The 23,339-nt window shown below is 39.5% G+C and overlaps 4 protein-coding genes across 4 annotated transcripts; all 4 read left to right on the top strand.

Annotated features, from left to right (window-relative positions):
* The first annotated feature begins 1,179 nt into the window (after positions 1-1,179).
* Positions 1,180-4,942, top strand: LOC140795629 (probable xyloglucan glycosyltransferase 5). The gene is made up of 6 exons (XM_073148314.1): positions 1,180-1,299; positions 1,522-2,677; positions 2,824-3,132; positions 3,232-3,522; positions 3,617-3,730; positions 3,812-4,942. Exons 2-6 carry the CDS (start codon positions 1,934-1,936, stop codon positions 4,451-4,453), a joined length of 2,100 nt encoding a protein of 699 aa, XP_073004415.1. The 5' UTR covers positions 1,180-1,299; positions 1,522-1,933; the 3' UTR covers positions 4,454-4,942.
* An 853-nt stretch (positions 4,943-5,795) lies between these two features.
* Positions 5,796-10,362, top strand: LOC140794565 (preprotein translocase subunit SCY1, chloroplastic). Its single transcript, XM_073146642.1, has 8 exons — positions 5,796-6,057; positions 6,756-6,925; positions 7,222-7,607; positions 7,765-8,064; positions 8,146-8,235; positions 9,119-9,242; positions 9,677-9,840; positions 9,953-10,362. Exons 1-8 carry the CDS (start codon positions 5,843-5,845, stop codon positions 10,178-10,180), a joined length of 1,677 nt encoding a protein of 558 aa, XP_073002743.1. The 5' UTR covers positions 5,796-5,842; the 3' UTR covers positions 10,181-10,362.
* A 265-nt stretch (positions 10,363-10,627) lies between these two features.
* LOC140794650 (protein transport protein Sec61 subunit gamma) lies at positions 10,628-12,904 on the top strand. Its single transcript, XM_073146774.1, has 3 exons — positions 10,628-10,818; positions 10,962-11,077; positions 12,653-12,904. The coding sequence occupies exons 1-2, from the start codon at positions 10,725-10,727 to the stop codon at positions 11,075-11,077; spliced, it is 210 nt and encodes a 69-aa protein (XP_073002875.1). The 5' UTR covers positions 10,628-10,724; the 3' UTR covers positions 12,653-12,904.
* A 5,972-nt stretch (positions 12,905-18,876) lies between these two features.
* On the top strand, positions 18,877-22,898 carry LOC140795318 (protein SMAX1-like). The gene is made up of 3 exons (XM_073147815.1): positions 18,877-20,670; positions 20,760-21,051; positions 21,129-22,898. Exons 1-3 carry the CDS (start codon positions 19,436-19,438, stop codon positions 22,683-22,685), a joined length of 3,084 nt encoding a protein of 1,027 aa, XP_073003916.1. The 5' UTR covers positions 18,877-19,435; the 3' UTR covers positions 22,686-22,898.
* The last annotated feature ends 441 nt before the right edge of the window (positions 22,899-23,339 follow it).

Here is a 23,339-nt window from a genome sequence, read left to right as displayed (position 1 = left end):
TGGAGTTGTGTTAGGAGAACACCATGGATAAACTTTGAGAGAAAAAGAAAGGTTCTTTGGATGATCAATGGCTGCACTGTAACCTTATTGCAAGAATCAAAATTTCTTTTTCAACGTCTGAGAAGGAGTCAGACAAATACTCCAAGAAGAAAAGTTTTGATCAAATAGGAAGACAAATTTATTAGAAAAAAAAGATGAAGAGTTGAATCATGTGCATATTGTGCATTGGATTCGCATCTATAAATAATTTATCATTTAGTTACATATGTCAAGATTATTGACCAAGTTCTGATTTGCACCTTGGACCATTATTAATGTCTGGATCTTTATTTTAAAGTCTTGTCAATAAACAAAATCATAAATTATGGTAGAGATTTTATTTACAACGATTAATTATAATTTAATTTTGTATCTTTTTTACCCTATTAATAAAAAAGTTGGCATATACACCTCGTGAGTTATCTAATTAGATGATTAAGCTCTCTCCATTAGAAATTTTATTAAAAAATTAACAAATTAGTTAGATGGATAAAAATGCTATTACTTTTTCTTCATTTTACTGGTTAGAAGTGAATTTTGATGGAATTGGATATAATTAATTTAAAGTTTGATATTTAAAGAAGTTATTGTAAAAGCGAATAAGGGTATTTTTGTCCATCGATTAAGTTGGTCAAAATTTTAAAATTATTTTCATCATAATTTGTAATGAAATCTAGACAAAGATCTTAGTGATATATTTAAATATTTTTTAAATATTTTAGGGATGTATCTGTCCACTTTTTCTTGAGGGACTGCGATAATTGAGAGGATTAGGATGTAATTAACCTTTTATTTATCATTATCTTTGTTACACAAATTTAGTAGAAATCTTTGTTAAATCTTTCCAAGGAAAAGAGGGTAGTTAATAAGAGGAAAAGAAAAAAAAAGAAGAAGAAGCAAAGTTAAAGTAAAGAAAAAGGAATGTTCTGACTCATAGCAATGTATCCATCTGTCCATTTGCTAGCTTTGCTGCTGGTAAAAGCCTTGAATTTTAAGCCATTGGCTGGTTGGCCCCTTGCATACTTTTCACTGTACACTACTACTAATTACTCAATCTTAAGATAAAATTACCTCTATAATGTACTCATCTTCTTGGTTAGGCCCTACCGGTACTCTCTCTCTCTCTCTCTCTCTCTCTCTCTCTCTACATTTATATATGGTTGGGAGCAGCTCAAAGCTCCAAAACAGTGCGGTGTCCCCTGGCATCTCTCCTCTTGGATCTGAAGCACAAAGAAATCACACAGGTGGCTGCATTCCACCGTAAAGTTCCATCCTTTAGCGCTTCTCCAATAAATTTTAGCTCCTTCTTGCTTTGTTTATTTATCTGATCTTATCCATGTTAGGTAGCAAACCCTCAGGTGGGTTTGTTATAGTATCACCAGTTTTGTCTTCTCCGTCAACCATTTCTTGATGCTTCCAGGATTTTGTTTCTCTTGTGAGAAATTTGATTGGATGCTATTTTGTTTGGTTTCCTGTGGACAGCCCAGGGAGGGAAAGGAAAAGGAGGTGAAGGAAAGAGAATCACATTAATCCCGTGGTAAGATCTGTAGAGGTTGGTGGAGAAAGGTTGGAGGATTTCATTGCCCAGAGCTATTGTATAATGCCCACATGCTCTGGAGCTTTACAACTGCAGATACCTTTCCTCAAAGTGCTGTCTTTGGGGAGCAGAACCCTAGTGCAAGGTCATTTTGTTCGCTCTCTCTTGCTCTTCCTTTGCTGCATTTTGTCTCCAATGTTGTAGTCTCGAGTGAATAATTAGTTCCTGGTAGAAAGATCTGATTTTGATGTGGGAGATTGAGGGTTCCTTGATTTTATAATCTGGGTTGTTGAAGTTTGGAGGAAATTTCGAGGTTTTAGCTTCTGAGTGGCTTATCCTAGCTTAGAAAGGCCTCAAATGGCTCCTCCAAGCCTGGATCTTTCAAATTGGTGGGGAAAGGACACTAGAAAGGGCACACCTGTCGTTGTAAAAATGGAGAACCCGAACTACTCTCTTGTTGAGATTGATGGCCCTGAGATTGCTGCCTTCCAGCCTATGGACAAGGGCCGTGGGAAAAATGCGAAGCAATTCACTTGGGTCTTGCTCCTTCGGGCGCATCGAGCAGTGGGGTGCGTCGCTTGGATGGGGGCTGGCTTCTGGGCACTTCTCGGAGCCATCAAGAAGAGGCTGATCCATCACCGGGAAGTTTCCACAGAGAGCGATAAGTCTGGCAAAGGCAAGCTACTGTTTAGGTTCCTGAAAGGATTCTTGTTGCTCTCACTAGCTATACTTGCTTTTGAGATGATTGCCTACTGGAATGGGTGGCATTTCCAAAAGCCCGAACTGCACTTTCCGGAGAAATTCCACATTCCAGAGACTCAAGAGATCCGAGGGTGGATGCACACTGCCTACCTGTCATGGCTTTCTTTCAGAGCTGACTACATTGCCTACCCAATTCAGGTCTTGTCAAACTTCTGCGTCGTTCTTTTCATGATACAGTCACTAGATAGACTGGTCTTGTGCCTAGGATGCTTCTGGATTAAGTTCAAGAAGATCAAACCTAGGATTGAGGGTGATCCTTTCAAGTCGGACGATGTCGAAGGTTCAGCAAGTGAGTACCCTATGGTTCTAGTCCAGATTCCGATGTGCAATGAGAGGGAGGTAAGCTACTAAGCTGCATAACTATGACTCTAGTCTCTTATGTTATTATATTTGTCGTGAGATTTGAAGTGTCCTATCTGGTATCTTATTTCAGAATGCTGTTCCTTAGAATGTATTTCAGGTCTTAAAGTTTGAATGTATTTCAGGTCTACGAGCAATCAATTTCTGCTGTCTGCCAGATTGATTGGCCAAAAGATCATTTGCTAATTCAAGTGTTAGATGACTCAGATGATGAGACTATTCAACTTTTGATTAAATCAGAGGTATCCAAGTGGAGTCAACGTGGTGTAAACATTGTCTATCGACACCGGTTGGTTCGAACTGGTTATAAAGCAGGGAATCTTAAATCTGCCATGAGCTGTGACTATGTCAAGGATTACGAATTTGTTGTCATATTTGATGCCGATTTCCAACCAAACCCTGATTTCCTTAAACTAACGATTCCACATTTTAAGGTGATAATATTTTCCTATGGAGGTTCATAGAAACCTGCTTAAATATTGTGCACTGTGAGATTTTTCCACTACACTAATTATGCATTATTCATGATGCAGGGAAATCCTGATCTTGGGCTAGTTCAAGCACGCTGGAGTTTTGTGAATAAGGATGAAAATCTATTAACCCGTCTTCAGTACATCAATTTATGCTTTCACTTTGAAGTGGAGCAGCAGGTTAATGGAGTTTTCCTGAATTTCTTTGGTTTTAACGGAACTGCTGGTGTTTGGAGAATCAAAGCATTAGAGGACTCTGGTGGTTGGCTTGAGAGAACTACTGTGGAGGACATGGACATTGCTGTTCGCGCCCATCTCAATGGTTGGAAGTTCATCTTCCTAAATGATGTCAAGGTACACATCTTGGTACATCAGCCTTGGGAACATTTATAAGTTAGATACACAAATCTGGAAGTTTTTGATTATTTGTTCTGAATGTGACTGCTAGGTTCTCTGTGAATTGCCTGAATCTTACGAAGCTTACCGGAAACAGCAACATCGGTGGCATTCCGGCCCAATGCATCTTTTTCGTCTATGTCTTCCTGCCATCATAACTTCTAAGGTCTGTCATCTTTTATAAATACTTGTGATATTCCTTTCTTGCTATAGATGTTACTGAAGAACCTACTAATAATTTATGCAGATATCCATATGGAAGAAGGCAAATTTAGTCCTGCTCTTTTTCCTCTTGAGGAAGTTGATCCTTCCCTTTTATTCTTTCACATTATTTTGTGTCATACTGCCTCTTACTATGTTTGTTCCCGAGGCTGAATTACCGCTTTGGGTTATCTGCTATGTGCCTGTTCTTATGTCCTTTCTCAATATTCTACCGGCACCGAAATCTTTCCCCTTTATTGTCCCTTATCTGCTCTTCGAGAACACCATGTCAGTCACCAAGTTCAACGCAATGGTCTCTGGACTGTTCCAATTGGGGAGTTCATATGAATGGATTGTTACTAAAAAAGCTGGAAGGTCATCAGAATCTGATCTTTTGGCAGCAGAAGAGAGGGACTTGAAGCCTGTAAACCATCCTCAGATCCTTAGAGGGGTTTCTGATAGCGAACTCGTCGAGCTGAGTAAGTTGAAAGAACAACAGGAAGCAGCAACTCCTGTCAAAAAGGCCAATAAAATATACATGAAGGAGCTGGCTCTCGCTCTTCTCCTCCTCACTGCTGCTGTCCGCAGTCTTTTATCTGCTCAAGGAATTCACTTCTACTTCCTCCTATTCCAAGGTGTGACCTTCCTTGTAGTTGGTCTTGATCTGATCGGCGAGCAGATCAGTTGATGGTAGAAGGAGAATGGAAGGTGGAAGTTGTTCTCTGTTTGCATCACACAAGCTGCCTTTCTATGGGAAAAAAAAGTTATATGCATGGACAGAATATTGACTACATATCTCGTAAGTATCCATATTGAATTCATTCTTCAGCTTCGTTCGCAGTGAGGGAGGACGGCAGCTCCCACAGAAATAAGAAAGTCAATCCATTTAGAGTTATGATAGGTTTATTTTCATCTCTTTCTTCTTTTTCGATCCAATCTGTTACACAAACGCTGTTCTCTTTAAGTTAATGTTATCAAAGATTACTGCTACTTGGTGCAGATTGGAATCAGCTATGTACTAGTAGAAGAATGAACCAAGGTGGTATGCATAAAAGGCAAAGGGGTTTACTTCTTGTTTTCCCACTCAATATACTGAAACTATGTAACAGTTATCTGGGTATTTAATTTATTCAGTCCATCTTAAAGTTGGAAGAGGTACTCTGTGGTTCTGTGCTCATTGTTCAGTCTCAGTGGTTTCCTTGTGGCTTTATCTCCAACTGTGGCATTTAATTAATGAAGGCAGTGTGATCACAATAGAAACAGACATGCCATTGGATACTTGCATGATGGCTGAGATCATATACATTATATAACTTGTAAAAATCTAGTTGATGAAAATGAAATGAATAATTAGCTTATAGTTTTCATCCACTTGCCTAATGATTGTGCTACTAAGAAAATATAAGTATAAAAAGAATGCAGAGTGTTAAACTGGAGATTTTTACATAATTACCACTGCATTCTTTAAAATATTAAAATTACCACTAAAATCTTGGCTTTCTTAGAATTACCATTATGATTAATGTTTTCAAGAATATTCCTAATAGATTATTATTAAAGTTAATAAAAACATATAAATGCCTTTTCCCTTTTTGAAGTTTAGAATGTAAATTTTATTAAAAATTATTATCTCACATAAAATAAGATATAGTTTTTGGATCTAAAATACATTTTAATCATGATTTAGTTAGATTTAACTAATGGAATAATATTTTTGAAAGAGCACAATAATTTTGATAGTAAATATGATATTTTGAAGAATGTAATAGTAGTATAATATTTTAAAAGTTTTAAAGCTTCCAACTGAATAATGTTTGGATGATTTATGTCGGATCAAACTATATAGCGGCTTATCGGATCCATTTCTCGCGCCCAATTCTATCTAATTCTACGTATCACCCTCACCAACGGCTAGGATGAGATGATGGCTATTCCTCCAATGGTGCGTGATCGTTGTCGTATAAGACGTTCTATGCGGACATTCGGATGAGATGATCCTCGTCAATATCCCCTACCACACAATCCTAGCATTTTTTTTTTGAAGCAGAGAAGGGGAAGAGGAGCAGTGTGCGACATCATGCTCTTATCTGTGCGGGAACCTCCTCTCTCCTCTTCTCATGGCTTTCTTCCGCGCTCTTCCTTCTCTTCTTCTCGTCCTCGAGCTCTTCCCGCCTCCTCGAGGCCGCTGAGGCGGTTCATCAAGGCCTCCTCTTTGGTGGAGAGAGGACTCAGAAGAGGACCCACTTGGAAATCTCTCCTCCAGTTTGATTCCAATGGTAGCAGTAGTGGAAGGTGCGTTTGTTTGGCCTTTTTTCCAGTTGGGTTTTCTTCTCTATCGTTAATACTTGAGATTTGGGCGAAAATTTCTTTTCGGTAGCTGTAATGAGTGTATTCGAAGAATATTGAACAGGAATCTAGTGGTAGGTGAGGGGGAACTAATGAAAGTTTCTTAATGTGGGAAATGACATTGGCACCAAAGACAATTTGGATTTGGTGGGGAGGGAGTAACTAGAAGAACGATTTTGGCAACTTTACTGGGGGCACTATTCGAGGTAATTTTGTAGGTTGAAAGAATAATGGGAAAACAAAAAAGGCAATGAGAAAAATGGTAGGAATGATGGCGAGTATGAGAAGTACTGTGATACACTAATGGCATGTTATTTGCAGAGGCACCTAAAGCATGTATTTTTTGATTGGGAGATTATAAGGGTGCAATTTTTTTTTTTAAAGAATTTTGAATAGTGGTTAAATTCTGTTGTAGCTATCTTACAGTGCCCGTGATTAGTTGGCAAACTCTTATGTTGTAGCTATCGTATGGTGTTTCACATTTGGGCTTCTACATCTTAACTTTTCCAACATCAAAGAGTATGGAATACATAGAAATTCACTTGCCCTCTTATTTGCGCTGGCATTATTGGGATCAATTTTGTATGTCAATATTTAGTTTTGATATTTCATAGTTTGCCACCTGGCTGATTTATCCCTTGCAGATGTGATCAACAAACCATTGGCTCTGATTTTGATCCTTTGGGTCTTAACAAGGATACTTCTTCGGGTTTTGATGCTGCAGTAGGGAGTGTTCTTGATTTCTTCTCTCAAACATTTGAAAGTACATCAAGTTCCAAAAGGGATAAATCTCCACTTAATCGAGGAGTAGCAGGTCTGTTTTGTTCTGCAATTAGATCGAAATGTTCAACAATTATGGCAAAGTAGCAAGCGAAAATTCTGCTTTATTCTGTTTCCTATCATGACAATCTGTGTGGGAGGGGATCCAGCTTTGAAGTTGGAAGAATACTGTTGTTAAACTTCTCAGAATCATGATCTGTGGAATTTGAAACATAGAGAATTGATAGAGAATATATGCTTAATGGGAACACCCATCTATAAGTCAAGTATTAAACAACTGTCATCCAAAACTTCCAGTAATTTAATTGACATTTATGTTTTCTATGGCAGCTGCAATTGAGGATAGTTCCATTGACATTGGCGATTTCTTCAAAGGCCCTCTACCTGGCAAGTTCCTGATGCTCTTGGGATATTTAACTTTATCTCGACTTGGAGTATATGTACCTTTAGGTGGAGTAAACAGAGAAGCATTTGTTGGTAATTTGGACCAGAATAGTCTGTTAAGCACTTTAGATTCATTTTCTGGCGGTGGCATTGGTAGGCTTGGAATCTGCTCGCTTGGTATTGTTCCGTTTATCAATGCACAAATTGTGTTTCAGCTTCTTGCTCAGATATACCCTAAATTGCAAGATCTTCAGAAGAGAGAGGGAGAAGCAGGCAGAAAGAAAATTCTTCAATATACACGTTATGCTTCAGTAGGTTTTGCAATAGTCCAGGTAAAACACTAAAACTTTGTCATCTCAGTGACGCATTTTGCATAAAAATATTTTAGTTGCCCAATGTTTATTTTTCCTGTTGCTCCTGTGGATTTGGCTATAACTTGTACTCTTGATGATATATGAAGATTCCTGATACTTTCTGCTTTCATTGCAGGCTATTGGACAAGTACTTTATCTTCGTCCGTATGTAAGTGACTTCAGCACAGAATGGGTTCTTTCTTCGGTGACATTGTTGACACTCGGTTCAGTATTTACTACTTTCATTGGGGAAAGAATATCTGACCTGAAACTTGGAAACGGGACGTCCCTTCTTATATTCACTAGCATTATATCATATTTGCCAGCTTCATTTGGACGAACATTTGCACAAGCATTTCAAGATGGAAATTACATAGGACTTGCCACAATTATGTTCTCATTTTTCCTGTTAGTTCTTGGAATTGTATATGTACAAGTAAGTGAACTTCTTTATTTTGTACAATTACTTGGATTTTAATTTTTAATGTGCTAATAAACGTCAGATGAAGGATCTCAGGAAGCTGAGAGGAAAATACCACTCAACTATGCTTCAAGATATAGCAGCAGAAGTGGAGGCCCCCAAAGATCAGCCTATCTTCCTTTCAAGGTTTGTAATCTTTTCTTGCACATGTTACTCAAAGTGTGAAGAATTGTTACTTATTTTTGAGATGCACTTTAGACTGTTTAGTTGCAGGGATCTGCATCAAGCGAGTTGTATGGTCTAAGAGTTTTGCTTGAAAAGTTCCATTTGGTATTTAATTATTGAAGAGACTATTCGGAATGAAATTTCCATTTGCACATGACTAACTTTTGACTTATCATATAAAATTTGTGCAGCTATTTACCAAAACTGATTCTTATCATAATATTGGTAATACCCTTCATAATCATGATAGCTAAATAACCAAAATTTACCATATGACTCAGTTCTTCATACAAGCATCAATTTTCAGAAACTTGAAAGTTGAAATCTACTTTAGTAATTTTATTCTGTACTAGTTTGTGGGGCTTGCAAACACATACCAGATCATTTTGGTAATACTCTAATTATAAGCAACCAAGAAACTAAATGGCAGATTGTCAGCATGTACATGTTAAGGATACTCACATAATGATTGACTTGATAAGACTTTGGTTTATATACACATGCATATTTAACAAACTAGAAATTGCAGCATAAGTTCTGTTGGTCTTTTGCAGCTATTCAGGTGGCCTGCAACTTAATGTCTACTGGATGCAAGGTAGAAAGCATCCGTGATGAAATGGTTATTAATTTCAATTGGCTTACATGATCATAAACCTTCAAAGCCAATTTTAGATATCAAGTTGGTGATTGAATGAAAAATTCAGTTATTTAATAAACGGAAGAGTCTATTCTGACTTCATATAATCATACTATCATTTCTCAACTTTTCAAGATAATTTTGATCTGGATATGTTTTACTTCAAGTTCAATAATTGTACTATTCTCACTAATATATTTTAATCAGGTTAATAGTTCTGGGGTGATGCCCATCATATTTTCCACATCTTCAATGGCTTTGCCTGGTACACTGGCACGGTTCACTGGTGTAGCTGCTCTGAAAAGTGCTGCAGTTGCTTTAAACCCAGGAGGTACTTGTCTGAAATTTTTAATCTATTGGATCTCTTTTAGAGAAGCAGAAACCAAGCTTTTTTATTCGTGGATTTTATATTTCACAGTTATATCTTCTTGCGTTGGAAACTCCCATTCTTATCAGTAGAATGGATGTCTATTTTGATGTCTCGTGCTGAATTTGAATACTTATAAGAAGCTAATTCTAATGCCCAACTTTTGCTCCTGATGGAATAGTTTATGTTTCCTAAAACCGATATGATCCCTGCTGTCTCTTCATTGATTTATGAAATCACAGCTATTCAGCAAAAGACTTAACTCTGTATTACATGAGACATGTTAAAAGTAAGTTTGGTGATAATTTTGACCATTCAAATAATAGTTTACAATTATAGCATCTAATGTTGCAATATCTCTATTCCAAGTTTGTCTCTCAGCCAATTATTTCTTTCAGGTGCTTTATACCTTCCGACAAATATATTGCTTATAGCTTTCTTTAACTACTACTACACATTTCTTCAATTGGATCCTGATGATGTAAGCGAGCAATTGAAGCGCCAAGGTGCTTCAATACCACTTGTCCGACCTGGAAAAAGCACGGCTGCTTTTCTTAAAACAGTAAGTAGCTTCCTTTATTAATCTCACTCTTGTTCCACGCTCTAGGTTTTCTCTCATCCGTCTCCTTATTGTCTTGAAAGATGAAATGCTCTATGTTTTTTATGCTTCTTAGGTTCTTAGCCGGATATCAGTTCTTGGCTCCGCTTTTCTGGCAGTGCTGGCTGCTGGCCCAGCTGTAATCGAGCAAACCACCCATTTAACTGCGTTTCGAGGTTTTGCTGGAACATCTGTGCTAATCCTCGTCGGGTGTGCAACCGATACTGCAAGAAAAGTTCAGGCAGAAATAATTTCTCAGAAGTACAAGAACATTGAGTTCTATGATATCAATCGTGGCCCGTGAATGAGCTCAAGATTTTTTTCTCTTTTTCTGCCCCTTTGATGTGGATTTTATTTGGTGGCTTCAGTAGAGTTAGCTCAAGAATTTTGTCTCCTTATTATATATTTTTTTGTACGCAATGTAAATAAAAAAATGGTTAAGAATTATTATTTGTTGGCCATCACCATTTTGGTTTTTCTTTTTTATTAACGAGTTTTGAGATATCATCCGTTCCATATGTCAGAAAGATTAACTATAATGTGTTATTTAGGGGAGATTTTTATTTTTTATTTTTAAAAACAGGGGGTTGAGACTTGAGTCGTGATTCGTGAATAATAGAATTGCAGGGTGTGAATTGTTCTATCGTAGGAAAAAGTAGGGTTTGCAAATATAAGGCCCGACCCGACCCGACCCGACCCGACCCGTTAAGGTCTTTATTTTACTTCTCCTAAACTACGAAGATGCGGCTTTTTCTCTCGTCTCTTCTCGATCAAGATCCAAGCGTTTCGTCGCGCTCTCTCTCTCTCTCTCTCTCTCTCTCTCTCTCTCTCTATCCCTTCCGATCGACATGGATGCGGTCGATTCCGTCGTCGATCCCTTGAGGGAGTTCGCCAAGGACAGCGTCCGCCTCGTCAAGAGATGCCACAAGCCGGATCGCAAAGGTTGGCCGTCCGATCTCTCTTTCTTCTCCTCCCTCGTGTTCTGTATCTCGTGAGATGGATCTACGGGATGTCTTCCCGTTTATTGACATGTGTGATGTTTGTTGCTTCGATTCTGATGGGAAATTTCAAATTTGATGCGATAGAGTTCACGAAGGTGGCGGCCCGCACGGCGATTGGGTTCGTGGTGATGGGATTCGTTGGATTTTTCGTGAAGCTTATCTTTATCCCGATTAATAATATCATCGTCGGATCTGGTTAGGTAAGGCCTCCTGATAAGGTGTTTCTTAATCTTTGTTTCTCTCGTGTGGAAAATTTGATTTCCAAATGCATTGCAATTGTAATCGTGACGAAATCCAAGGTTACGTATCATCTTCTAGGTGACACGTTTAGCGTCCTTTTCTTGCGGTATAATTGAATAATTAGATCCAAGTATACCCCTTTAACGGTATTGAGAGAGCAGTGGTATGCCTTGCCAAGTCTCAACCATGCTCGAGTTGGAATTTAGGAAATTTAAAGAAAGTTCCTTAGGATATAATAATAATCTCCTTATCCTAGATTTTGGTTTCTCTTCCTATTTCTCGTATTGGTCTGATCTTTTGTCACAAATGTAGTTCTTATGAATGCCAATAAATCCAGAAAATTTTGTGAGAAATGATCTAGCCATTTTGGGAGAAAATTGAAACCCTGGTTCTGATAAGTGAAAATTTTCCACTTGGGTTTCATCTTTACTTGATTTCTGATTTGTGAATTTTACATTGTTTCAATAGTTTCACCATATCACATCATATGGGTGATTTAGATGTGTGGTTTGCAAGTCACAATGGATCAATTTTTGAGAAAAAATGGAGTATCTTTTTTGACTGTAAGAGAATTGAATTCGGAAGCCAACTCACCAATCTTGGCTAGTGAGTTGGCTGAGCTGGCTAAGTCGACTAATCAAGCATGGCAACACTAGTCCTTGACAGGCTAAGTATAGGTGCATAGTTCATGTAGATAGTGGATCCTCGTTCCCTCAGTGTCTTTGAGTCTTTCTGTCACTTTAAAACGATCAAGTGTTGATTATACCCTCTGTGATTTTTGACTATGTATGAGGTGAAGTAACTAATGTTCAGCTACTTTAGCATGCTTCCTATGATCATGAGGGACTCTTGACTCATTATCTCCTAGGGAACCTCTGAGTTTTACTAAATTGTTTGCACTTTGTATTGGCGTTTAGTTTGTGTAATTGACTCAGTTCAAAGAACTGTTAATATTTCACTATTTGTATAGATTAGACTAATATGAGAAATTTGACTACTCTTCAATTATGATGTTATCATCCATGCAAGGATATGGGTAGCTTTAGGGTTGCTCTGCATGCATAGTAAATGCATGTAGAACTTTGTATTATTCATTTACCTGTACTGTTTCTCCATGTGGGTTTATTCCATCTATGCTTCAGCTTTCTTAGAAAGCTGCATTGATGCTGATATCAGGACATTTGAAAGGACTGGATGTAAACAGAATTTGAGCAAGCAGAAGCTTAAATCTTAACTTCGTTGTGGTGTTTGTTAAACATAACATGTACATAGCTTTTGTTTGAGCAAGCAGAAGCTTAACTCTTAACTTCGTTGTGGTGTTTGTTAAACATAACATGTACATAGCTTTTGTTTGACTTTCATAGGAATCTCACTTTATCTTGTAAACCTGTCTGGCCTTTTATCGTGTGCTTTATGGTTGAAATTACATATAGTATGTCAGTATGATAGTTTCTTGTATCTGTTTGCTTTGGTTCGTTTGACATTGATTATGATATGATCAGCTAAGCTCAAGTCTTCATCTGATTTTGTTGCAGGGCGTAGGCTAATCTGAGCGTCAAGGGGAATGGGGGCAAGCACTCACTTGTAGGCATTAAATGTTATTGACGTTAGAGGAACATATCTGGATACACTCTCTTTCAAGACACTATTTCCTTCTTTCTCTGCTTTGTGGATTGTACTTCTATGCTTTCAAAATCGCATGTTTTCTAAATATTAGAATCGGTTCGTTCCCCTTGGCATGGTTAATTTGTCCTCTTAAATTAATTATATGCCAAAATTTTCACTTAGTTTCCGTCTTCTAGCTACAAAATTGTGGTTCTGTCAACTTATCTTTCTTGAAACTAGTTTCTTGTGGTAAATTTAATGCCTAATCGGTGGGCTTTCAATACTATTAGCACTCCAGGTGTCCCTGGAAACAGTTGATCTTACGAGGATTTTACTTCCAAAGAAATTGCTGCTAGGCCTATTTTCGAAGCCCTCTTGTTGGGCTTGGGTTTGGCCAGATCGTGTGAAACCCAAAGGCCCATATCATCTCGTTGTTTATTTCAAGAGCAGGTTCGTAAAAATGTTTTTTTTTTAATCTAATTAAGTTTCATTTGGAGATGTATATTTCATACAATTCGAAAATGTCAACAAAGTTGAACAATTTGCATCATTTATGTTTTGAATCCAAGCATTAATGACGCTCTTATATGCGAATAAAGCCTTGCTGTAATTAATATTTCACAATTCAAGTAGCTCAGATGGTGGAGGAGCAACAAGTTTGCCAAATTTGAAATTTTGGTGCGCCTTGCTTTTAAATTGGATTCTAATAGGATTGTCCTGCTGCTTAAATAGAATGCCTTTTGGATTATACAATTCACACACACACAGTCACACACACACATATATATTTATATATATACTCGTGATTAGGAGGTCAGTCTTTATCCATCCTATGCATTAAATGGAACGAAAGGAAAAAAAGAAGAAGCCAAAATATATATATATATATATATATATATATATATATATATATATATATATATATATATATATATCTTTTTTTTTTTTCCAGACACTGTAAGAACATCATGGTGGTCTTCAATTGACACGACTAACTACGACATACTATAGTGCGAAAGTGGTGATCAACTTGTTCAATGTACTACTAGCCTATTGGTCATGTGTTTAAAATCTTTACGCGTTTTTGTACGATATTCTAGCTGGATTGGATTAAGCCCATGATTTGATTTTTAATGTGAGGATGTACCTCTTTTTTTTTTTCCTACTATTTAGGTTTGTGTTCAATTTTTACTTGAATTCCCGATTTAATGCTTCTATTTGCCTTAAAAAAAATAAGGGTTATTGTGAAGAAACTTGAGCTACCAATCCAACCTATAGTTTTTATTTTGCCTCATGGAATAAAGCCCTAAATATAAGAGGAAAAAGTATCATGTTGGAAGAAATACAAGTTCAAACAAAGAGGAGGGAGACTCTTTTGGCCATTTCTTTTAGGAGTTATTGTCACTAGTAGCTCACATACAATGCACTGACCTTTTCCTTTTCCTCAATAGATGATGGTTCATAATTCATCCTCCCCTATTTATGGCTATGGATGATGGATGGTCACTCATATTAGAGTTGCCCCCATCCACATGCCATGGAGTTGGACCATTGGTGCCTTCACATAGGGATGTGATTCCTCTCCTACAATGGTGGACCACACACACACACACACACACACAAAATTATCCTCATCAAAACTTATCCTCCAAAATACAAACAAAACAAAGTCTTAAACTTTATAGGCCTCATTTATTCTCCATAATAATGTGGGTCTTCCACATCAAGATAAGGGGTCCTCATGATAGTCCTTTTTCCACATTTAATGCGTGGGGTAAAGCATCAGCTTCTTGCTTTTTTATTTGTTTCATTTGCTTCTTTCAACACTAGCTTTCATCTTCTCATGATTCTCATCCATCACATTCACCTCTTCTTCTTTGTTTCCTTTTATTTTCTTTCACACCAATGTACTAATCCCTTCTTTTAGGGCTGGGAAGTTTTCCTCAATATTCCACAATACTAGGCCCTAATGTTTATAATGGGAAGTGATATTATTCGAGCAAGACGTGACAGGGATATGACAAACTGAATTTATATGAATAAATCGTTTTGTACATTGATGGTGATGATTGTGAGGTGAAAGAAAAATTACCAAGAGTTGATAAGTTGCCATATTATTCTGACTACTTTATATCTATGTAGTGTTTGTAAACATAGTATTACCCAATTTATATATGGAAAAACTATCTTTTAAATTGCCACCGTCCTACTACTTGAGATTGAAGCACATATGGGGCCTATGGAGCATTAAGCTTGTGAAATATATGTCCCTAATCTTTCCATTATTTATTAAGTGTGTATATATATATATATATATATATATATATATATATATATATATATATATCTGTACAGCAGTGAAAGAAGTCCTCTCTTTTGGCTTTTGAAAGTGGAAGGGTGTTCTATTGTTGGTAAGCTTTAAGGAATCCTAAGCCACAAAAGCTTTGAGGAGGCAGAGAGCTTTTTTTTTACAAAGAAGCAAGCCTTTTGGAAAGCATCCCCACTTCCATTTGTTTTCTTTAAAGAAACCTAACTCATTATTCCTCAAGGAATGATTGGCCTTTCTCCTACTTGCATTGGTGCATCAAATTTTATGAACACAAGTAATAAGTTTCTTCCTCTAATAAGAATTGACTAATATGAATTTGACACTTGGATGTGCTTGAATGGATCAAAGATTTAGGGGTTGAAAGGTGCTAAAGGTATGATAATAAAGTATTATTAGTTCGTCGTCTAATTGTTTAAGTTTTTAGAACAGTTGATTATTTAACATGGTATCAGAGTTTTTGATTTTTTTTAATGCGATGTGAGGGCTGCAAAAGGGAGTAATAATTTGAAGAAAAGAATAGAAAAAAGAGATGGCAAAAGGGGATTCTTCAAAAGTATCCATAAAGGCAAGGGGAGTTGGGAGAGATGAGGTCTGTGTGGCTTTTAGGCAGGGAAGATGAAAAGTTAATGCACACCAATGATGCTTTAGGGTTGTGGATTTGGTAGAGACAAAGATGATGAGTGTTCTCAAGTAATCTTCAACTACAACCTTCAAAGTCCAAAGCAAACAACCACTGCAATGGCTGCTTTTGTAAAGGGAGTGTTACATGAACACATGATGTTGAAGAACTCACTCTTATCTTCTTACATATTCCTCCTCTTTTTCTTTTCTTTTTTCCCTTCTACTCCTTTCTTTTGTAGAGGGAGGGAGAGAGAGAGAGAGAGACAAGACTTACATGGGATGTGTCTTTATTCTTTAGACTTTAATCTTGTGAGTTGATTGAAGGATTTCTTTTACTTTGTTCATTTCTCATTATTTTGTTTTGGCTCCTGATTCTATTCCATCCATATATATATATATGGGTTTGCTGAAGGCTCATTAAATAATTCTTTGACTGCAAGTATTATGAAAAGTTCAAGAAGACTTGAAGATCTTCTCTCATGTGCCTGATATGTATAGTTATCTACCCAAGAACCTCCACTTTTTAAGGAATAAGTAAAAGAAACCATCTGATTTATCCTGTAACTTATTCTCAAAAGAGAGGGAGAGAAGCTGAAAAGGGCTCTTTGGTTTCAGAATAATGGTGGATTCCTGCTTTATTACACCTTTTAAGTAGTTTTAACCAAACAACTTTTGGTCTTATTCTCAGGGTCCTTTTCTTTTGCAAGTAACTACTTACTTTTGATCTATTCTGAAGAAATGCACCAGAAAATATTCATACACATATATTTTTTTATAATATAAAAGGAGGAGTCAACTTAGGTTTTCTGCAATATGTCGAAAATGTCAAAATTTTATCCCAACTTCATGTTATATTAAAAATAATTCTTACACTATTATTCTATAATTATAAGTAAATATTAATCTTATATCTCAAAGTAAAAGAGGAGGGATGGTATAAAAATAACAGGGACAAATATAATACTATACGAGAGTAATCACAAGCACACACGTACTCATAAAAATCCAAGAAGGCCTAATCGCATGCAATGCTCCGCGTGTTCCTCCTCCTTTCTTTCTTCCTTTCTTTTGTATCTTGCTTTCAATTCTAAGCCAATCTGGAAAATGTGGGAAGAACTACACCTTAATCCACTAGGATCCAATAAATATCAATTGCTGGATTGCACCTTTGTCGTACATGTAAATTTAACTAACAAACTTTATCAAATATTACTTTTTAATCCTTTTGCATCCAATTTCTGTAGAAAAATAAAAAGTATTTTATCGTATCAACGCCATAACACCGGTTCTGAAGAAGAACTTTTCTAGAATACATTTAAAACTCGTGTGTTTACTTAGTCGATAGCCTTGTTAGCCTCATGGTATATTGAACTCAAATATACCGAGGCGTTGGGTTGAGATCTTTCATGGTGTTCACGAGGCGTGGGGAGTCATCGTCAACCTCACATCAGTATAGAAATGTTCTTTAAATCTTTGAGGATAGAGACTTCAGCGGATAGACAAGACTTAATATAGTTATATCTTAAAAAAAATAAATTTTTTTAAATAACACCCCATATTTTTACTATTTTCTGTCCATCTTTGATGATTTTGTACGACCCCTTATTTTTTTTCATATCGTCTTCAAACAGAAATATAATTAATATTATGATATATAAAAATTATAAGAAAATATTATAAATACAGGGAGTTATTTAAGAGATTTCCTTTTAAAAAAAAATAGAACTAAAGTTTATGGAAGAAGAGTTTATAGGGAGGTCTCGAGAAAACGCGTAAAAGTGAAGGGAGGAGGGATACTTACTGTGTTATGGTGTATGAGAGGAATAATTTATGATGATTGACGGCGACGATTTAGTCGCTCGTCGCCGACTTTAAATACTCGAAAAGGAGTGCAAAGAATTTTTTTTATCTTTTTAGACATGATAAAAAGGTAGAGAGAGAAAGATGGCGACGTCTAACTAATTTTATTTTGTTTATTATTTATTAATCCCTTCTCATCCCATGATCATGTTTTTTATTTTCATTCATCTTTCTTTCTTTCTTTCTTTCTTAGAGGGAGTTGTTTGATATTCCCACACCCTCTCCCTCCTCCCCTGCTGCTTAGAGTTGCACTCCTTTTGACCAAAAAGGAGAATAAAAGAAAAGTGGTCGTTTGGTTAGGATTAGGGTTAGAGTTAGGATTAGGGTTTGGCTCAATCTTAAAATTTTATGTTTATATCTATAACCTAGCTCAGTGGTTGTGATAGTATGGAGCTTTGACTAGATAACTTACTATTTCGGCTAGATTTGATACGTCCTATGTACGACTAAATGTCTTTATATTGTTCGATCAAAATCTAATTTATAAACTCTCAAAATAATAATAATAATAAAATCAAATAGACACTTTAACAAATGCATTGCACCTATAGAGCCCACCGACCTTTTAATACGGTAGCCAAACAGATAAAGACATTAAGCTCTTCTTAATTTTTTTTTTTAAATTTAACTAACAGCAGTACATGAGTCTTTCAAACAGGGGAGAATGTATGGATAGCAAGATGGGAGGAATGGATATGAAAGAAGAGATTTTATTTAATTAACTAGGTACAGACCACAAATAATAATAATAATAATAATAATAATTATAATTATAATTATTATTATAATTATGGCTTGTAATGGTGACAGTCAAATAAAGAATTGGGGAAGGAGAGAGAGAGAGAGGGGGGGAAAAGGCGAAATCCGTGCGGTGGTGGGCTTTTTAAGGGGCAGTTGGTTGGTGGCGTTGCGTGTGAGAAAGAAAGTATAGGAGAAAAAGGTTGGAGTCAAGAGTCGGTCAGCACTTAGCTTGATAAGATTGAATGAATGGGAGAGAAGAATAGAGATTAGAAACTAGTTATATACCTATATATATATATATATATATAATTTGTTTTTAAAAAAAGGAGTTGTTGAAAAGTATGTGAGAGAAACTAGTGCATAATGTCATTATGGTTTGAAATGTGAACTTGCGAGTGTGAGTAGAAAGTAACTTTGGATGCAAAATGGATTTTATTTTTATTTTTATTTTTACATCAGTGCTAGTTATGAATCAGGTGGTCGGTCTCGTTTACATCACCTTATTATTATTTTTGTTTATTTTTGACGTGATTATTATTGTCAAAGAGGGGGAGGTTTTTTTTGGGGGATGGGTATAAATTCTGTTTCTCTGGAAGAAAAGGAGTCAACTTGCAAATATGTGGAAAGGTATGAGTTGGAAGGAGGGATTTCGTAATAAGGTAAAAGAGTCGGTACTGAGATGCAAAATTTCCGTTGAGAGTAGTAGTACCATAAACAGTGGGGGAAAGAGAGGGAGAGAGAGAGAGAAAGAAGGCTTTTGTCTCTCAGAACTCCAACCCCCATGTTCCCAAAATCCTTCCTTTTCCCCAAGGAATCCAAACATATTCTCTAAAACCGATCCCTCTCTTTCTCTCTCTACGATCCCAAATCCCACTTCTCTTCTCTCTCTCTCTCTTCAAAAACAAACACTGCAGGATAAGAGAGGAGAAGAAGATTCTATCCCCCCCACCCCCCACCCCCCCTACTTCCATCGTTCTCTCTCTCTTTTCTATCCTTCCTTCTTCTATACTCTGTATGCGAATTCCCTTCAAATCGGACTAGATAAAAGGAAATTATCAATTGGGTGCTGCTCAAATCTCTGGGAAATAGAAGAAATTGGCAAAAAGTTGCGATTTTGATGCAATTTAACGCGTCAAATCGGTGAAAAGTTTTGATCTTTACCATGAGGACGGCGTTGAGCACGATCCAGCAGACGCTGACGGCGGAGGCGGCGTCGGTTCTGACCAACTCCATCGCCGACGCGTCGCGCCGCCACCACGGGCAGACGACGCCGCTCCACGTGGCGGCCACCCTCCTCGCCGCCCCTTCCGGACTCCTCCGTCAAGCTTGCGCCCGCTCCCACCCCAACTCTTCCCACCCCCTCCAGTGCCGCGCTCTCGAGCTCTGCTTCTCCGTGGCTCTCGACCGCCTCCCTTCGACCAGCTCTGGCGGAGGCGGCGGCGGCGCTCCGCCGCAGTCGCCGCCGCTGTCGAATGCGCTCGTGGCGGCGCTGAAGCGTGCGCAGGCGCACCAGAGACGCGGCTGTCCGGAGACGCAGCAGCAGCCGCTCCTCGCCGTCAAGGTTGAGTTAGAACAGCTCGTGCTCTCTATTCTGGACGACCCTTCTGTGAGCCGCGTCATGCGAGAAGCCTCCTTCTCCTCCACCGCTGTCAAATCCACCATCGAGCAATCCCTCTCCTCCTCCTCCTCGACCACGTCCACCACCACCACCCAATCCCCTGTTCTGCCCAATTTGACTAGTTCGCGCAATCTCTACCTCAACCCTCGCCTCCAACAGCAGAAAGGCGTCGCCTTTGGAGGCGACTCGCAGAAGAGAGAGGACGAGGTGAGGAAGGTGGTGGAGATCATGCTGAGATCCAAGAAACGGAACCCAATCCTCGTCGGCGACTCTGACCCGGGCGCCGTCTTAAAGGAGGTGGTCCGCAAGATCGAATCAGGGGATGCGCCGGCCCCCCTCTGCGCCGCCCAAGTCGTCTCCTTGGAGGCGGAATTCGCCTCCGTTTCCGACAAATCTCAGATTCCTGCGCGAATTCAAGAACTCGGCAGCTCGATCGATGCCCGGATCGGCGACCGCGGAGTCGTTCTCAATCTCGGCGATCTGAAGTGGCTGGTGGAGGCCCCCGGGACGGCCGGGGCTTTATCAGCGTCGGGTCCGATACAGCCGCACTCGCCGGTCGTGTCGGAATCCGGGCGGGCGGCGGTCGGGGAGATGGGGAGGCTTCTGAAGAGATTCAACGGCGAAGGTAATAGTAGCCGCGGCTCGCTGTGGTTAGTGGGTACTGCGACATGCGCGACGTATCTCCGGTGTCAGGTCTACCACCCGGCAATGGAGAACGATTGGGACCTCCAGGCCGTGCCGATAGCCGCCAGGGCCCCGCTCGGCAATATGTTCTCAAGGTAGCTGGATCCACTCGTTATCAATTTAGTCGTATAAATTTCTCTGATTAGAACTTGTAGAGATGAAGTGCTGTCGTATTGAATTGTAGGCTTGGAGGTAATGGAATCCTTAGTAGCTCGGTAGAGACGCTGGCCCCGATGAAAGGCTTTGCGGCCATGGGCACCGCCGCGATACCCTTGAGGCGGCCGCCACTGCTCGAGAGCACGGTGACATCGACGACTTCGACCCGGGCCGCTGCCATGTGCCAGCTTTGCACAGGGAGCTACGAGCGAGAATTGGCGAAGATCTCCGCCGAGGAAGCCGAAAAATCCTCTTCCAAGCCTCACTGGCTGCAGCTCGGAACTCTCGGCAATGGCACCGTCGCCTCTGATCAGCTTCAGGTCTGTCTTCTACCTCCCACCTCAATTACTATACGAAGACCAAAGTTGTTGATGTTAGAATGATGCCATTCTTGTAGGCCAAGGAGCAAGAGATGAAGAAGAGCTCCGAAGAGCTTCAGAAGAAATGGCGCGAGGCTTGCTCCTGCCTCCACCCCGGCTTCCATTCTCCGGCGATCTCGATGCCTTCGGCCATGCTAACTGCTCCCAAGTTAGCACTCGGTAATAAGGGCGGTGTTACTTCCCTTCAGATGAATGCTACGTGGGAGAAGCCTTCACCGAATTCATCACTAGAGAGGCCTAAGACCCCTCCTGGGAGCCCTGTGAAGACCGACCTAGTTCTCGGGCACACCAACTCCGGCGAATCGCCTCCCGAGAAGCCGCAGAATGACGACTACCTGGGTTGCGCTCAGGATAAGCTCTCTGATCAGCAGAAGGCTAAGGTTGCTGGAATTTCTGATATAGAGTCATTCGAGAGGCTGTTCAAAGGACTCAGTGAGAAGGTAAGCTGGCAGCCGGATGCTGCTTCTTCGATTGCCGCTGTCGTCATGCAATGCAAGTCCGGCAATGGAAAAACGCGTACCGTCGGATCTAAATGCGGCTCTTGGCTTCTGTTTGTCGGGGCCGACAAGGTCGGGAAGAGGAAGATGGCCACTGCTTTGTCCGAGCTTGTTTGTGGCTCCAGCCCAGTTGTAGTTAAGTTCTCCGGTGACAGCGGAGAGGCAAATATGGGATTTTGGGGGAAGACCTCCTTAGACCGGGTTGTGGAAGCTGTTCGACGGAATCCGTTCTCGTTGGTCGTTCTCGAGGACATTGATCGAGCAGATGCACTTGTTCGCGGGAAGATCAAGCGTGCGATGGAGAGGGGCCGCTTACCGGACTCCCACGGCCGGGAGGTTAGCCTGGGGAGCGTCATATTCATTCTCACTGCCAGTTGGTTGCCAGAGGAGCTAAACAGATCTCATGAATCATTGATTCAGTCCGAGGAGAAGATATTGGATTCAGCTAATTCTAGTTGGCAATTGGAACTTTCGGCTGGAGAAAGGCCCGTCAAACATCGAGCTGATTGGCTCAGCGACGATGATCGGCCGATGACGAAGGCAAGGAAGGACTCTGCAGGCAGCTTGGGCCTATCCCTTGACCTAAATTTGGCCGTCGGGGTAGAGGATGAATCTGGAGAGGGTTCTCGGAACTCGAGTGACCTCACGGTGGAACACGAGCATGAGAAGGGACAGCTTACGATCAAGTGTTTGATGTCGTCCCCGGTTGGCGAATTGTTGGAGCTAGTTGATGACGCAATCGTCTTCCGGCCGGTGGATTTCAGACCATTGAGGAAGGAAGTGGTAGAATGCATCTCATCCAAATCTGAAGCGATAATGGGCATCGGGCGTTCAGTGAGGGTCGACGATGATGCCCTTGATCGAATAATTGGTGCGGTATGGCTCACCGGAGTAGAATTCGAGGAATGGGCGGCAAAAGTCCTCGTTCCATCTATCAAGCAATTGAAGGGCAATCTAAACTCCCAAGCGGTCCTCCGCCTATCCTTATCGAGAAATGGGGAACCTCAGAAGAGGGGAAGTGGCACGGACGGGCGAGGGCTACCAACAACCGTGACGATCATCGTTGATCGATTGTAGATATGTAAACTAGAGGAGAGTTTCTCAAGTTACCAAATAGAAATGCAAGTGAGATTAAGATAGAATTTTAACACCCATATGATTTGTATCTTGGGGGAGATAATTACACTGTGTTGTTTAAGATTCTTTTTTTCTTTTTTCTTATCTTTTCTGTAGTTATTGGAGAAATTTACTCTCTTAGAATGGAATCAGCAAAGATCTTGTTGTCAGGCATACGTGTAGATGCTTCTTCCATTGAGGCCCATCTTGCTATCTTCTAGTACTATGTTTGGAATGTTGTAAAGGGCTTTAGGTTGATTAGATTGTTGAGATCTATCTATCAATCTATCCAAACTGCGACTTTGTTTGTGGTCCCACCAATAGACAAAGCTTAAAAACACTCAAATCGAATTGGAAACATTCCATTCTTGACTAGCTTATTAGAGTGAACAGGGGATTTGATCCCCTAAGTTGGCTCCATTATAATCCCAACCCTTTAATGACACTGTTTGGTGATCCATCCAATTTTTTAAATGCCAAATGTGCATTTTATTATCATTTTTCATCTGCCACGTTTCGGCACCGCGTTGGCTGACGTGGAATTTGTCTTTATTATGTGCCTTATCAACTCTTTTGTTTTTTTATTTATTAATCCACAAGTCAAGTTGGACCTTT

The sequence above is a fragment of the Typha latifolia genome, chromosome 9 (genome assembly GCF_019914945.1).
Source record: "Typha latifolia isolate L0001 chromosome 9, TyphaL0001v2, whole genome shotgun sequence".
NCBI classification, from domain to species: Eukaryota; Viridiplantae; Streptophyta; class Magnoliopsida; order Poales; family Typhaceae; genus Typha; species Typha latifolia.
The sequence above is the reverse complement of the archived record's forward strand: the minus strand, read 5'-3'. Positions and strand labels throughout refer to the sequence as shown.

What these genes read in the sequence shown, in the direction of transcription:
- LOC140794565 (XM_073146642.1), top strand. Translation starts at nt 5,843, where the DNA reads ATGCTCTTATCTGTGCGGGAACCTCCTCTCTCCTCTTCTCATGGCTTT. An exon ending in AGTTGCTTTAAACCCAGGAG is followed by an intron (nt 9,243 to 9,676) that starts GTACTTGTCTGA and finishes TATTTCTTTCAG; the next exon opens with GTGCTTTATACCTTCCGACA. An exon ending in CGGCTGCTTTTCTTAAAACA is followed by an intron (nt 9,841 to 9,952) that starts GTAAGTAGCTTC and finishes TATGCTTCTTAG; the next exon opens with GTTCTTAGCCGGATATCAGT.
- LOC140794650 (XM_073146774.1), top strand. Translation starts at nt 10,725, where the DNA reads ATGGATGCGGTCGATTCCGTCGTCGATCCCTTGAGGGAGTTCGCCAAG. An exon ending in CCACAAGCCGGATCGCAAAG is followed by an intron (nt 10,819 to 10,961) that starts GTTGGCCGTCCG and finishes TTGATGCGATAG; the next exon opens with AGTTCACGAAGGTGGCGGCC.
- LOC140795318 (XM_073147815.1), top strand. Translation starts at nt 19,436, where the DNA reads ATGAGGACGGCGTTGAGCACGATCCAGCAGACGCTGACGGCGGAGGCG. An exon ending in CTCGGCAATATGTTCTCAAG is followed by an intron (nt 20,671 to 20,759) that starts GTAGCTGGATCC and finishes ATTGAATTGTAG; the next exon opens with GCTTGGAGGTAATGGAATCC. An exon ending in TCGCCTCTGATCAGCTTCAG is followed by an intron (nt 21,052 to 21,128) that starts GTCTGTCTTCTA and finishes CCATTCTTGTAG; the next exon opens with GCCAAGGAGCAAGAGATGAA.
- LOC140795629 (XM_073148314.1), top strand. Translation starts at nt 1,934, where the DNA reads ATGGCTCCTCCAAGCCTGGATCTTTCAAATTGGTGGGGAAAGGACACT. An exon ending in TAACGATTCCACATTTTAAG is followed by an intron (nt 3,133 to 3,231) that starts GTGATAATATTT and finishes TTCATGATGCAG; the next exon opens with GGAAATCCTGATCTTGGGCT. An exon ending in CTGCCATCATAACTTCTAAG is followed by an intron (nt 3,731 to 3,811) that starts GTCTGTCATCTT and finishes TAATTTATGCAG; the next exon opens with ATATCCATATGGAAGAAGGC.